We start from the raw sequence: 16268 nt of genomic DNA on the forward strand, positions 1-16268 counted from the left end.
TAGCGAATTCTACGCTGCCGAAATTAGAATAATTTTCTACCGGAAAGAAAGTTATACGCGGAGATGAAAGGAGCATTTTTTCAATAATGAAAGAGCGACCGGCCAAAGATGTCCTTTTCATAGCCAGTGGATCAATTTCACTCCAACTATCCTCTTCCTTCCACTGCCCCCCTCCCATTTCTACCCCCCCCCCTTCCCTTGGAACGTCCGCGTACTTAAGGCTGGTTCACACGGGCAGTATTTTCCTGGTTTTCTTTATTTTCTGGCTCACGGAAAAACGACTGTACACACGGACAAAATTTGCCGGATTTTACCACCGCGAGCGTTGCTTATAAACGCGAAAACGGAGAAAATTTTGAAATATCTCTACTTTATTTTCCCGGTTTTTTTAAGCACTTTGAGCGCGACCAATCAGCGAGCGTTACGCTGTCACGTGATATAAAGAGCGAATTTTAAAGGAAAGGTTCAGGTTGTTTTTATTTTATGCTTAAAACATTTTACGTGTTTTAAAAATACCAAAAATGCCAATAAATAAAAAAATAATAATTTCAAATTTACCTAATTTAATTTTTAATCATTGAAAGTGCTAGCAGCCATGTTTTTGTATTTCATGCTTCTCCGCATAACACGGAGGCACAGCGACCGCATTGGTTCTAAAACTAACCAATAGTAGACTGTGTCTAGATCACGTGATACATTTTTTATTTCAAACTTCGGTGTCTTCGAGTTAGGCCTAGGTGGCAAAGTAATCAAAATGCCAGTGACCACATTCACAGCTGTTCCTCACTTCGTCGATATTTCAAATATTTTCTAACTCGATTACATTTGGTCTTCCTTGAATTTCCGCTTCATTTTGTATTCTTTTTAGTTCCCCCTCATTAAAAACAGGGTCCAAATCATACGAACTTAAATTTCTTGCCATAAATAGACGACTTAAGGTTCTACAATAATTGAAGAAGTTAAAAACCACTAAAATATTTTCATGCAAGGCTGTCTATTGGTTATTATGTGAGAGCACGTGCAGGGGGCCGTGGTGAGAGAGACTACTACATAGTATTTTTTTTCCGTCGATGGTCAGAGCCAATCAGATGTTTGTGCCTTCGGGCTCTGCCGTGAAGCATATTTCAGGTATATGGCTGCGCCCATAAATTGTACTAAAATGCTAATTATTTTAATTCCATAATTAATTATGGTTTTTAAATTCTTGTTTTTTTATTTTAAAAGCATCTTGGATCTTTTAAATAAAAATAAAAATAGTAGCTGGAACTTTCCTTTAAAGTCTTGAAAAGTAGGCTTATGAATTTTTGCGTCTATCACGTGATGACATAGCGATCGCTGATTGGTCGAGCCCAACGCGCCTCAAAAAAAGTGGTCCGTTTTCTCTTTTACCAGCAGCTCTCGCGGCGGTAAAATCCGGCAAATTTTGTCCGTGTACAGTCGTTTTTCCGTGCGCCAGAACAACGAGAAAAGGCGGTAAAACTAGAAAATAGAGAAAACCAGTGAAATACTGCCCGTGTGAACCAGCCTTTAGTTTCTGCAGTCTAAGCTACGGGTTTGTACATCGATTACGGATAGTGGTCAGCCCTTCGGAGGAACCACAAGTTGAGTATTCGCTACCGAAACCTATAGTTACGTTGACGTCAAAAACTAGGTGGCGTATTAGCAGACACTATTAGTGTTTGGCAGACAGTAGCGTAAGGTTTTTTTATGGTACGCAGCTACGCGTATTAGAGGGCTATGGTGCATGAAATAGAAGATATCAAAGGTATTATAATTTTCCACAGTTTTGTATTTCCTCCAAGGTAACACGACACTCAGATTTAGGCAATTTTATTTTATTTTACAATAGCTGACGCTAGTTTATAGACGCTACCTCCGACCTCGTAAGAGCATGGCGCCGCAGCGCCATCTAGACTCGTTTCGGCCACTAATATTTTTATCCAAACAATTTAATTTAGAGGGATTTATGGAATAAGTCGATACCACCCTGTCATGGCGACTAGAGCGTGCTAGCCGCAAACGTGGCGCCATCTGTAGATTTATTGCGAACTATTTATTAGGAAAGCTTTGGGAACTCGAGAAAATGTCGGCTGCTAAATACTAGTTCAGCAACGAAAACAAAGATGGCGGTGTTACGAAATTTCGTTTGTTATGCTAGGTGGAATAGGTCGATTCATGGACCATCAATTTGGACACGGTAGGCGTGGCCTAAATTGGAAGGCTAACCGATCGGATACATCACATCAGCCCCTTTGAAAGATAGGCTAGGCTCAGTTCATTATTTTAAAAAAAAATTAAGTTTTAGAAATTAAATGGATTCCAGTGAATTTGATAAAAAAAAACCTTAGCCATACGCAGCCCAGAAAATATTTTCCAAATACTAAATTTGGTCACCGATAGATTGCACTATTACGTAGCGCATCTAGAAAATATTTTCCAAATACTAAATTTGGTCACCGATAGATTGCACTATTACGTAGCGCATCTAGAAAATATTTTCCAAATACTAAAATTGGTCACCGATAGATTGCACTATTACGTAGCGCATCCAGAAAATATTTTCCAAATACTAAATTTGGTCACCGATAGATTGCACTATTACGTAGCGCATCTAGAAAATATTTTCCAAATACTAAATTTGGTCACCGATAGATTGCACTATTACGTAGCGCATCTAGAAAATATTTTCCAAATACTAAATTTGGTCACCGATAGATTGCACTATTACGTAGCGCATCTAGAAAATATTTTCCAAATACTAAATTTGGTCACCGATAGATTGCACTATTACGTAGCGCATCCAGAAAATATTTTCCAAATACTAAATTTGGTCACCGATAGATTGCACTATTACGTAGCGCATCTAGAAAATATTTTCCAAATACTAAATTTGGTCAGCGATAGATTGCACTATTACGTAGCGCATCTAGAAAATATTTTCCAAATACTAAATTTGGTCACCGATAGATTGCACTATTACGTAGCGCATCTAGAAAATATTTTCCAAATACTAAATTTGGTCACCGATAGATTGCACTATTACGTAGCGCATCCAGAAAATATTTTCCAAATACTAAATTTGGTCACCGATAGATTGCACTATTACGTAGCGCATCCAGGAAATATTTTCCAAATACTAAATTTGGTCACCGATAGATTGCACTATTACGTAGCGCATCCAGAAAATATTTTCAAAATACTAAATTTGGTCACCGATAGATTGCACTATTACGTAGCGCATCTAGAAAATATTTTCCAAATACTAAATTTGGTCACCGATAGATTGCACTATTACGTAGCGCATCCAGAAAATATTTTCCAAATACTAAATTTGGTCACCGATAGATTGCACTATTACGTAGCGCATCCAGGAAATATTTTCCAAATACTAAATTTGGTCACCGATAGATGGCACTAATACGTAGCGCACCCAGAAATTTTGGGTCTTCTGCTAGCTGTCTCTTCCGTGTTCTTCCCACGGGCCAGTGTGCAGCGTACCTATGATCGTAACTGTTGAGTGATTTTAAGCGTACATTTTAACCCAATGTCCAACTTTGAATACAAATGTCTTTTTTGTCGCGAATGTATCGTAAACTTCTTACGTAGCTGTTTCGTTTTATTGGCAGAGAGTAAGCGGGGTGTGAAAACGGCTCCCCTGCAAGACGAACTGTACGTCCCTGCCTTCGACGGAAACTCTTCCTACTTGAAACTGGCCGGCTTGAGCCGAGTGGGACAAGCTCTCAGCCTGGAACTGTGGTTCCTGGCCCGTTCGCCAGATGGAGTGCTCCTCTATAATGGTCAGCTAAAACCCAAAGCGCATTCAACCCCGCCAACCAGGACACGTGCCTCTTTCGCGGCCAGGGATTTTGTCAGCCTCAATTTGGCCGACGGATTCGTGCAGTTTCGTTACGACCTCGGCAGTGGCTTCGCCAATCTGTCGTAAGTACTTTTCCTCTCTTCGCGTTTCATCACTCCTTTTCCTACGATTTTAAAAACCAGGTGGACCACCACAACCCCTTTTAAAGTTTGGGCGCGCCTTGGAAAAATTCAATTCCTTAAAGTGTCAATAACTATCAACTTGAATTTGGGTTTCTTTGCCGGAAAAGTATTTTCAGAGCTTTTCCTTTGTTGAAAACATTTCTATTTTTCGATTTATTCAGTTTGTGTTTCGAATTACTAACTCTCCTAAAATAGTTTTTCGAAAATGTTCGATTCTAAAGACTAGCAAATTCTTCAGTTTAGACATAGACACCTTAATTTATTTAGTCTACTTTTACTGGTCTACTCCTGTAAAAGTGTTCCAACCGCATTCTTACGAGTATTGCGGGTCGGTTAACCCTGACCCCTTATAACTTTAATGAGTTATAACATAAGTCTTAATTTTGTTCCATAAGTTTGTAACTTTGGGGAATATTTTACTGAGAGCTAGTTACCGAGTTACGTCATCACAAGAAGAAAATCTCCCCCTAGCGAGGAAGTCCGTAATGCAGTCTGTCTTGTGAATAGCTCTCAGTAAAACTTTTTCATGTGAAGAATAGGAAGTGTCACACTTATGTAACAATATTATACACCTATGGTATTAATTATTATCCAAATTTTTTTCACGCTGCGTGTCTTTAGAGATATTGTGATAATTACGTAAGACCTTTTTATTTCTGTAACGTTATTTTTTAATCATAAGTAATGTAATAGTCATAAGTATGACACTGAATTACATTACGTAATCAAAGTCACGGTCAATTTTCAATTAGGCCTTAGCTGATCCGTCAAAAAGTCTGATGACTTTAGTAAGAACTCGCGGATCGCTTCCAGTCCTTAACCACGTTTTAATTTAAATCGTCATTAGCGAAACAGACTATCTTTAACAAAATTAGTGTTTAGAGAATAGGAAGTGTCACACTTATGGCTAAACTTCTTTCCATAAAATCCTCCCACCTCCCCGGAAACATTGCTGCCAGTAGGAGCAACAAACACACGGAAAACGCAGCTAGCCTTTAAGCTAACGCAGTGTTGTGTACAAATTTAATTGGACGAGAATTAACGCTGATTTTTTTACGGAAAGGGGGAAGACAATTTCCGAATTTTCCCCTTCCGACGGCAGCAGGTGCTAAAACGTCTAACCAATGAAAATTGTACGCAAGATAATGCACGACTTTTGACGGGTTGCGTTCTCCTTGTGAGGGGTGCTGTGTTTGTTGCTCCTAGCTTTCAGAAATTTGACAACAGATTTGTCAGTATAAAGAAAATCCTGGTGCGCAAATTTCGTATTTTATAGAACTTTTGATTTTATGGAAACAGCAACTCTATATTAACCTAATATAAAATAAATTAATGGCTTTAATTAATAACAACGTTTAATCGCGATAGGTCTCGGGAACCGGTAGAAATGCATAAATGGCATAAAGTAAAAGCTAGTCGTTCTAAACGACACGGCACACTAATCGTAGATGACCAAGACACCGTTCTGGGCGAATCGAAAGTAAACATTTTGGTTTATTTATTATTATTTTCAATTTGTTTTAGATTCACGAGTAATTTTGTATTTAGGCCCCAATGAACGAGTTAAACTTGGGTCTTCCCTTGTACTTGGGTGGCGTCCCCGATTGGGCCACGATCAACAAGGACTCCGGCGTGGTGAAGAGCTTCGACGGTGCTATTCAGAGATTGGTCATTAACGGCGAAGTGACCGATAACTTGCTCAAATCGGCCATTTCCTCCCGGAACGTGCGGAGGTACGAAGGAGACCATCCCTGCAGGATCAACCCTTGTCTGAACGGGGGGACATGCGTGCCTCAATTAGGGACGCACATATGCAAGTGCCAGCCCCATTTTATGGGATCTTACTGCGAAATTGGTGCGTATTTTATCCCTACTATTCTGAAGATGGCGCTATGTAACATCAACCCTAGATTCGAATTCTCAGAGCACTTACCCACTTCCGGCACGTGACCTCCGAAAAATCGGCGTCCATCGGTAGATGTATTGTCCTATCACGGCCAACATTGATGACGCGCTTTTAAGCAACAGTCCGTCATCAAAGTTGGCTGTAGTCTTATCTATATTTATTTTTAGTCTTATCTTTAGTTGGTTACCATGGCTGCGTTCAGAAACGCTCACCGGCGAGTCCGCTGAGTCACCGCTGGCACCGGTGTTTTACTGAACGGCATTTTAATTTCGGGTATTGACGTCACGATAGTCATCGGTGAGACACCGAAGTCACCGAAAAAGATAGTCGGTTTTTCCGAAGACTGACGTCATTACTGACGTAAAACTACTATTAATGCTACGCTATTTAAAAAACACCGATGACTGAATAAAAGCGTTCAGCAACTTACGACGTCATAATGACGAAAAAGCTCATCGGTGGAAAATATAAATCCATCGGGTTTTGACTGTTTCTGAACGTACCCCATGGTAACTATGGAACTAATGTTTTCGGAGTTCTGACAGGGTAAGCGCTATAAGGGTACAAGGTCTATATTAGCTTTGGTAACATTAGGGGCTTTCTCACTTAAAAACGGCGCGCGAGGCACACTCGATGTCACGTGTTATTTGGAAAAGCCTCCTAGTGTCGCTTAGCGCCATCTTCAGCATAGTCGGAGTAAAAATCTTTTTCATCGGTCTCGTTCACACTAGACTTTTTATATATTTCAAAAAAATCTCTCACAGGAATGGGTGAAATGATCGGAGACCGACCAGTTAAGTTCGACGGAAAGACGTTTTTCAGGGTACCGAATAAGATAACCCGGAAGTAAGCTCATTATTTTGAACTCTTTATTAGGATTTAAAATCGCACTTTAATTAGTTAATATTGGCTATTAACGCTGCTTCAGTAGAGCGGTGTTTGTTTTTTAATTAGTGTAGTTTAAAAATGATGTTTTAATGTATGACTAAAACTGGTGGTATGCATGGCTGTATTATTGCAGAATGGGAACTAGTGCGAATGTAGACTTGGCTAAAGAGAACTGGTAGGTGCAGGCGATGCCTACTCTAGTTTGAGCTTGGCTTATTTTCATTTCATTAAAGGGGAACGGTCAAGCTTTAACCAGTTAGATAGCCCTATAGCCCATTAAAAACTAAAATTTATGGCGAAACCCGTATCAAAAAATATTGAGTAGTTAATTTTTAATAAAATAAAGAAATTTCGGGAAATCGAAAAGCGCGCGTCCGCCGCGACACCTGGTGAGAAGTCGGTGAGACAGAAAAACAACGTAAAAGCGCGCGCTGCTGAAGACGTGAAAAATTTGTTTCGAACGCGTGGCGCGTTCCAGTTATAAGAGACCTAAGCCTAAATTGCGCGATTTTAAAAGTTAGGATAGTTCGCATTTCGCTCATACGGGGTTAGGGGCGCTGGCAGCAGCCCCTAAGATGGCGGCGAAAATTCAAACCCAAACACTTGGCGTTATTTTGCGTTTCAACTTTTTGGGCCAAAAGCTATTTTTTCAAGACAAAAAAGTATATTGCACGTCTTGTTAATCTTTTGATACTGAAATAAGGCCATATTTGGATAAGCTTGGCCGTTCCCCTTTAAGTTACGCATACAGCTACTCTTATGGGTGAAAGCTTCCTTACGAAGTGCTCACACTGAACGCGCGCAATGAATTACTATTTGCGGAAGTATATAAATGTGTCTCTTACAGAGAAGTATCCAACGCTAATGCAAACTAAATTTGCTTGAAACATGTTCAAGAGAGGGGAAAGTCGTTTCAATTTACCGAGGCCTGTGCAGCCTCGGGGGCCCGATTTGGAATAAACGAGTATACTTATCTCCTAAAATGTATAGCTATCTCCAATAGATATCTGGTGCTTTTGGCCCGCCATGGACTAAGAATGTAAGGTGGGGTGGCGGAGTGGTTAGCACTTTCGCCTCGCAAATAGTAATAGTAAGTGTATGGAGCTAATGGTTGGCTCGCGTGGCACGAATGGCTTGCCACCTCCTTCCTACGCATTGTAACCCGGCCACCTGTTACTTGATCACGCACAAGCTACAATGCTTATGTGGTCGAAGGTGGTGCCTTGGGTATTAGCTCTATTTTAAAAAAAAGAATGTAAGGGGACTCACTGTTCAGGCTTTAAAAAGCTTGCGTGAATTCTGGGAATAGGAAAATCACGGGTAATTTTAATTTAATATGGACAAACTTGGCGTCGCTGAAGTCGATTTCGGGCGTAGTTTCGTAGAGAAGCTGGAGGCGTTCAAGTTCAATTTTGACAAAATGGCGCCGTTGTTGTCAGTGAAGGCTTTTACTAAGTTTTAAACCTTTTTTTAAATTGGTTTTTAAAAGTAAGCCGGGTATGACAAAGGTTTTTTTATCAAATTCACTTGAAACCATTTCATTTCTCGCCTAAGCCTCGACTAAACCTCTCATAGTGATAGTTGAACATAATTTTTGAGGCCCAAACGGGTGGCAACCGGGGTGGGCCGTGCCCACCGCCCCCCCCCCCCCCCCCCCCCAGCTACGCCACTGGCTTCAAAGCGGCTGATGTACCTCAGTAAGCCATCCGATTTAGGCCACGCCTACCGTGTCAAAATATCGGAATCAGTAAGTCCCCTTAGATTCTTGGTCCATGGATCCCCCTCCTTTCCACCGCTTTTATGGTTCTTGCACACGAGCGCCATCTATTTTTAATTAGATAATTAAATAAACAAAATATAATTATGCCATTTATTTAGAATAAATATTTATTTAGCATAAATAATTATTTACTAATTCATTATACTGACGAATAGTAAATTTTCAAGATCAGTTTATATAAAAAACTGGTTATGCTTGATATTCCTAAAGTTTTTTTCATTTTGTTGGTCAAAACATTATTTCCCTGATTTTTGTTAGTTTTTCAGACTTTTCAACTTTATTCAAATGTTTCTGGTTTTATTAGTTTCTATTTAATTACAATAGATGGCGCTGCCGGCAAATTAATATAAATTTAACTTTTTCTGCTCAGGTGGGGGGTAGGGGGGATTTTCGAAGGACAGACGCTTCTATTGCGGGTAGAGGGTCGTTATCCAACCTTATAGTTGAATAATCTTGATTACGGCTCTATCGGGGCCCGGGCCCGCTTTCGGCGGCCCAGCTTTCGCGCGCTTCCGCCGATTTTTTAATGTAGATTTCAGAAGGGCGAAATTCATTACAATAACTTAATTGTACAATAGTACAAAAATTCTGTATGTTTTAAATTTTTAGTCGGAGTAGCCTAAATGGATACTTTTCTCTTAAGATATATACGATATTATACTTCTGCCATTACATTGAGCGTGGGCAAAGGGAGTTATCAACTGAACGTTTCTGACGTTTACAGTTCGGTAGTTGTCTCGCGCCGAGTGAACGCGTTATTTCGCTTCCTAAGGTTCACCCTTTAGTAGAGTAGGAAATAAGGAGATGGAATCCAAAATCTCCTCCTTTTTCTTCTGTCGGGATCTTTAGGATTGAGGGTCAGAGGGAGAACCGGATATCCGTTCGCTTCCGGACTTCCCACGCTCAGGGACTCCTGTTGTGGATCAATAAGGGGGCTACCATTCGAGGAGATTACATGGCCCTCGCCATCAACGACGGCTACGTAGAGCTTAGCTACAACCTGGGACGGCAGAAGGAGATCACCAAGGTCAGAGGGACGCGAAAGGTCAACGATGGCAAATGGCACACCACCCTAGTCCATAGGTAGACCAAGAAATGTTTAAATGGGTTGCTTTATGGGTTTATTTTTCTAATCGCGCATTCTTTAAATTGAACATTGGCAGAAACAAACGTCTGGGTATTCTGACGATGGACGATACTTCGTCAGTGAGCATGACGTCGGAACAGGGTGCTACGGAACTCAATACGGACGGTGTCTTTTGGATTGGTAAACCCTTTTTCATTTCATTACTACTTAAAATTTATCGGTAGTGTAGGCAAGATTGTATATGTCCATCTCAATTTGATTTAAACGACGATTTGTTAGCATATAACTAACCAAATATTAACTAGAAAAAACAGTGTACTGTTTTCTAAATATAAGCATTTAGTGGCTCGCGTGGCTTGCAGGTCTAGCCACCACCCACCTACGCATTGTAACCCGGCCATCTGAATTAAAGGCTTTAAAAGTCGCTCGATGACTTAGGCCTAAGGTGGTGCCTTGGGTATTAGCCTAGCTGATTATTATTAGTTTTGACAGGAATACATACCTCTACTTGAAATGCTTATGGCGGCAGATTTTCGATGTGGCTGACGGGTTTTTGACGTCACTATGTGAATACATAACAAACTACAACGTGAGAGGGGAGCGCGTGTAGAGGGGGGCCAAAGTCGTCAGAGTGATCTTACCATACGTGATACGGCAGGATAAGCATTCCAAGTAGAGGTATGGATTCCTGGTTTTGATATAAGGGAGTCAACTTTGCAGCGATTCCACCCGGTTTTGATGGCTGCTTTAATCTGGACTAAAGCCACGGTTATACCATGGACACTGTATCTCTAACCGGACGGGAAAAGCTGTAGCTTCCACCGTACAAAATCAGCTGCCACCGCCAACGTCTCTCTGTGAAGGGGGGAAGGATCTAAAATTTTGAAAGTTTCGGGCTGTCAAGGCCATATAATTCGTCGTGATCAACAAAACGTTCCATTCCGAATGACCTTGACGGCCCTGCGAATCGAGTATGGCCGACTATATTTCAGCTAATACAAAGTAGGACGCAAACGGACAGTGAGGAGTACCTCTAGAGGATAGCGCCGCCGATCGAACGCCGCCGCCGCCGCCGCCGCCGAAACATTTTGATTTCGCCGCCGAATTAATTTCCTTTATTAAAGTACAGTGGCGTAAATAGCGCCCCCGCAGACCCCGTGGCGCAGGGGGGCGAGAACTAGGGGCCCCCAAACGTTTTTGATTAAAATCGGTGCTATTTAAAAGGGCCCCCGAGTCGTTTTTCGCGGGGAGGCCCCGGAGTTCCTAGTTACGCCCCTGTTAAAGTATAAAAATTGCGTTTTGAGTTCTAAATTCGAACTACCTAGATTTTTCTATTGGTAGTGCTACGATTTCCAAAAGATCTGGCACCACTGCACCTCGCGCTGGGATCGGAGAGAGAGAAACGAAAACGGCTTTGGAGTTGCCTCGCCTCGTATTTTGTAATAAGTACAGAAACGTATCAGCTGCATTCAGCAATAACTAGTCTATTATATTTTAAAAATTCCTTTGATACAAAGATAAAATAATTTGTGATAATAGACTTAAACGCGCCTTCCCAATCGACCGCCATGACCTTACAGTCTAGGGGGAGGGTGAGGAAAAAACCGGTTTTGGAGGGATGAAATTTCTGCGGTAGAGGGCTGGCTCGTTGGTTGTCTGTACGATAATGGCGGCGCCCAGTAAACATTTCTAAAAAGAGTGTATAGATAATAATACTAGTTAAAAGGTAGTAAATAAGTACAGTATTGTTATTACTAGCGTAAATGTTTTGGTTTAATAGTATCATATGTAACATAGTTACTCATAAGTGTGCCTCTGTTTTGAATAAAAAAACTGGTCTGAGCAATTAATAAACTGGTCTTTGACCCAGTGACCACCGCTTATTTCCAAGCCTGTACAGCACTAACGTCGCGTCGCGTAAAACTGGTTTTAACCTCCTACCCTCCCCGCCAGAACTACTTTTGATGGCGATAAAACCGTCATCGACTGGGAAGTGACGTCAATTATGCCATATCCTTGCAACATGGGCCAAATAATGATAAATCCAGGACATGACTCTGGTACCTTATCACGTACTAAATCGGTCGTCCACCAAAAGTAACAGGCGGCCATTTTAGTAGGTGGGGAAAAGGAGTAAATAAAAAAAAATTGGGAGCAAAATCAAGCAGAAATTTCCGGTTTCCCGAACGCCATCTAGTGTTGCTTAAGTCGGAATTCGGAAATAAGTGGCGGTTGTTATTCAAAAATCCTGCCATATTGGCCTCTCAGTTTTAGATTAATTTTAACCATTCTAGGAAAGTATTATATAATTATATATATTATACTAATTATGAACTTAGTACGTATAAAAATAAGTACTTACATTTATAACCACACTATATATGATAACTGTGAATAAATATTCTTTGATATTTACTACGATGACCACGTGTATTATTTTTGAAAACTGCCCCTAAAAAATATGCCCCCAAAATGACGTAGGTCCGCGATCGCGCGCTTTTCCCAATAGGGGGCAATAGTGGGCGGGTGTTAGCGCTATTGGACGGGTTTTTCGCATAGAGTCATGTCCTGGATTTATCATTATTTGGCCCATGCTTGCAACAAGGTCTCATTGAGAAAAAGTTATTTCTGGCACACTTATGATTAAATATGTTACATATGATAGTATGTAACCAAATTTACCTCTTTCTCTTTTTGGAAACAAGTGGTTCTTATTTTAATAAAATACATTCTATTAAACATGTATTTTTTTAAAATGTGTTTTAACAGTTTAAGTTCTAGCTAGGAATATGAATGACAAAACACTATAGCTGATTAGCTGTGTTTACTTTTAAAAAAGTGATAAATTTTAGCTAAATTGGCAGGCCGCTTAATTTTCTTAAAACATTTATTTTCTAAATTGTTAAGCGTTTTAAATCTTTCATCACCCATTTTTACTAAACCACGAAAAAAATTCAGTTCAGTGAGGTACAACACTCAATCGTTTTCATATAGGCTTAACATGTGTTTAGAAACTGGCAGACGAAATCTACTGAAAATCTATTCAGAGCTTCCAATTTAATCCGCTAGTGGCCTCTAGAGTATTATGTCCAATGTCCATGAGCTGCTGCGCGTATCTCCCCCATAATTCCCCTCCAGTTAACATTCATCCTCCTAGGTTCTATAGCGGTCTATTAAAAGGCTGGCGCTATATCTGAGGGGGGGGACAGTTTTTCCCCTTAGGCGCCGCCGCCGCCGATTTTTTTCAACGCCGCCGATTATTTTCTGCAAATCGGCGCGCCACGCCGCCGCCGAACTAATTATCGTTCCCGCCGCCGCCGTTGAAAATTGGTTCGGCGCTATGCTCTAGGTACCTCTTTTACGCTGCTTTTCCCGTCCGGTTAGAGATACAGTGTCCATGGTTACACCAACCAGACCTTAAAACCCAGTTTAAAGGCCGAGAACAGAGATTCCATTTTCTCGTGCGTGAATTTTGACCCCCGAAAAATTGAGTGACAGCGTGGACAGCTTGACCGACGGCTGAGACTGTTTTTGAATAGAATATATACAATGAGCATCAAAGAAAGAGGTAAGCTACAATACATGGAATTGTCCAGGCGGTCACTCAAGCTGTCAGAGCTGACAATCAAGTTGTCAGAGATGTCAATCAGTTGTCACTCGTCCAAAAATTAAGTACAGGATATGAGGGGTGGAAATTCGATCTGTTATCGGTCTTTAACCGCTGGAAACCAGTTTTCATTGTGAGTTTCTCTCAATTTCATTGGTTAAAACTGGCATTCAAACTCCAGCGTGACCGTGGCTTTAGAGAAACTCGCCATGAAACTTTGTCTGCTAAATAGCGGTTACTGCAAAAACTCATAGGGTGTCATCAAAAGCGACATAAGACGCAAAAGTGTGTCAGTACGGTGTAAGGTGTAAGGAGAGCTTGTCACGAGGTAAAAAGAGTGAGTGGGAGAGGGGGTTAGAAATACGTCATCTCCACTCCAGCGCCGCCGAGTGAGGAGTTTTTGAACGTATGTCTGAGAGCGAGTAAATCGAAGAGATAAAATCGCGCCACACCATAGGGTAAATATATTGTTGCTAGTACTAGAGCCTAGCGCCGCAGATCCAACGCCGGCGTCGCCGGTATTTTCTATGTTGCCGAACCGCCGCCGAGACATTTACTTTTCGGGGCGCCGCCGACACCGCCGCCGATAAATTTTTATCCCGCCGCCGATTTATTTTTGAGATTTTCTAAGTAACTTGATTTTTTTCCCTCAAAAAAATTAGAATTTTTTTTTTCAAATTTTCGAAAAGGGTGATAAACCTTTACCAGAAGTAAATAAACCTTGTTATCAGACTGCTATACTCCCCATGTTGGAGGCGTTTTCCTTATGAAGTTACATTTTTAACTCGAATTTGAAATTTTGAGCGCTCATAGGCCGAAAAAACGTTTTTGTTTTTATGAAACCAATTTTTACACATATAAATAGCTATACCCACAATTCCCAAGTGCCATTTATCACGTCAAAAGATGGGAATGGAAATTAGCTTTTATTTGACTCGATTTTCTCATCATTTTCATAAGGAAAACGCCCTCCGATTCTGAGCGCTATTTCAATAACCGAAAGAAATTAACGCCGCCGAGTAATTTTCATGAAAATCAGCCGCCGACCCAAATAAAATCGGCGCTATGCTCTAGCTAGTACTACTCCAACTTGTATGTTATGTAATCTATTGTGAGACTAGCTCTCAGTAAATATTTTAAGCGCGCAAAGGTAGAATTGACACTTTTGGGTCTTATGTCGCTTTTGGTGTGGTGCGTGTGAAATTTTGTGGACTTTCCGCGAGTCTGCTAAGCGAGTAGGTGGTATCAGATTATGGTCAAACTTCAGCCAAAATAAGGCCAGGAATACAATTTAGGTCAAGATGGAATTTATGTATACGTTTCTTTCCGTAGGTGGCGCTTCGGTGCTTCCCTCTGGTCTTCCATTAGCCTATTATCAGGGTTTCGCCGGTTGCATGGATCGGCTCTACTTGGACGGTGATCCGGTCAACCTTCTCCTCGCGGCCAACGGTCATCGCCACAAAGTGCGTTTTTGCGGTGACTCTTGACCGCCGTACACGCGATTTCCCGGCCCCGGCTAACACGAACGAACAACAAACAAACAAATATACGATGCCATTTCAAAACTCTTCTATATATACAAAAGTGCGGATGATTTTTTAAGAGAGATTCCTATAACAAAAACAATTTCGGTTCAGTTTATACGAACGAAACCTACAACATTATGGCTTTCTGGTACGTCACGAATTCGGGGTGTTCGCGCTAGAAAAAAATACGAAAAAGTAAAAACATAAACCTTCCGCCCATGTTTACCAAAAAAACAACTATTTTAAACCCAAAAATACATAAACAACGCGAAGGCGATATTCAACGGTTCCTGATAAAAAAACAAAAATTATTATAAAAATAAAACTTTGCTAAAGTGCGGAGACCTAGTGATGAAAAAAAAATAACGAACAAAAAATTATAACTTAATGATAATTATGCCTTATTATTGACGGTGTTAGGTTTTTTGTAAAAAAAAAATATAAATGATACGACTAAAATGAAAGAACCAAAAAATATAAATGTTAACGTGAATAAATAATAAAAAATGAAAACTTAACGAAATAAGTAAAAAGTGTGCTTCCATAATGTTACAAAAAAAAATGCGATTTCTATTATGAAAAAAAAATGTTCAAACAAAATATTAAAAAAAATAGTTCATCGAATTTATTTTAAATTTCAAGAAAGTCGTTCATTTTGAGGTTGGGGGATTATTATGGTATTTGTAATAAAAGTCTAGACGAACTTTACTCTATTGGGGTTACACGTCTGATTAAGTAAAAATTACTCTTTGTATTTTGAAAATAGGTTTCGTTAACAAAGTTATCTTAAATATTTGGGTTCAATAATTGTTTGCAACTGATAAATGTTTTATAGGATAGTCCGTTATTATTTCGACACGTTTCGAGCAAAGTTATTGTTCCCATTTTCGTTTTAATCATAAATTTACCTGGGATAACTTATCTAATTTCTTTGGAGTGTTATTAGCTTGAGCCCCAAAGTGTGAAGTTCAACTAGACGTATAAAAATACCGTGGTAGTCGCCCTTTGAGAGACGAAAATGTATACCATTATGGCAGACTTAAGTTTTTTCCGTTGGTAAATCGTTAATTTCGTTATCGTTTCTGAAAACAACTAGATAAGATTAACAGGAAACTGACTGTTACGAAGCAAAAATTCCGTTGTAAAGTATTTATGAAAGACTACTAATATACGTTATTGGTTTTATAAATATATATATTATTACGTGCCATAATATTCCATTATAAAACTAATAGCGACGCGTTACGAAAGCAAATATATACGTATTATTCGAAAACAATAATATCAAGAAAATAATTTTCAAGTTTCTTTTAAGCTGAAAACAAAATCGATTTTATTGATTTCTTTTTTAGAACAAAATAATAATGTTAAAAGATGGAAAACAAATCTTTTTTCGACGGTAAACAAAAAAAAAGTGAAATAAAAATGATTTTATAATGAAACTTATACGGACTTTTTCTGTTATTCGTATTACC

General features: G+C 39.9%; 1 protein-coding gene across 1 annotated transcript in view; it reads left to right on the forward strand.

Moving 5' to 3' along the window:
- LOC149941331 (agrin-like) overlaps positions 1 to 16200 on the forward strand; it is a 213099-nt gene extending 196899 nt beyond the window's left edge. Inside the window, exons 22-30 of the mRNA XM_090179880.1 lie at positions 3627 to 3939; positions 4621 to 4638; positions 5368 to 5479; positions 5548 to 5854; positions 6670 to 6751; positions 6927 to 6968; positions 9423 to 9656; positions 9737 to 9840; positions 14600 to 16200. Of these exons, the coding sequence (XP_090036006.1) occupies positions 3627 to 3939; positions 4621 to 4638; positions 5368 to 5479; positions 5548 to 5854; positions 6670 to 6751; positions 6927 to 6968; positions 9423 to 9656; positions 9737 to 9840; positions 14600 to 14754 (1367 nt within the window). The 3' untranslated portion in view covers positions 14755 to 16200. The remainder of the gene's footprint in view (positions 1 to 3626; positions 3940 to 4620; positions 4639 to 5367; positions 5480 to 5547; positions 5855 to 6669; positions 6752 to 6926; positions 6969 to 9422; positions 9657 to 9736; positions 9841 to 14599) is intronic.
- The last annotated feature ends 68 nt before the right edge of the window (positions 16201 to 16268 follow it).

Source organism: Leiobunum rupestre, chromosome 6 (assembly GCF_980474605.1).
Source record: "Leiobunum rupestre chromosome 6, qqLeiRupe1.1.hap1, whole genome shotgun sequence".
Taxonomy (NCBI): domain Eukaryota; kingdom Metazoa; phylum Arthropoda; class Arachnida; order Opiliones; family Sclerosomatidae; genus Leiobunum; species Leiobunum rupestre.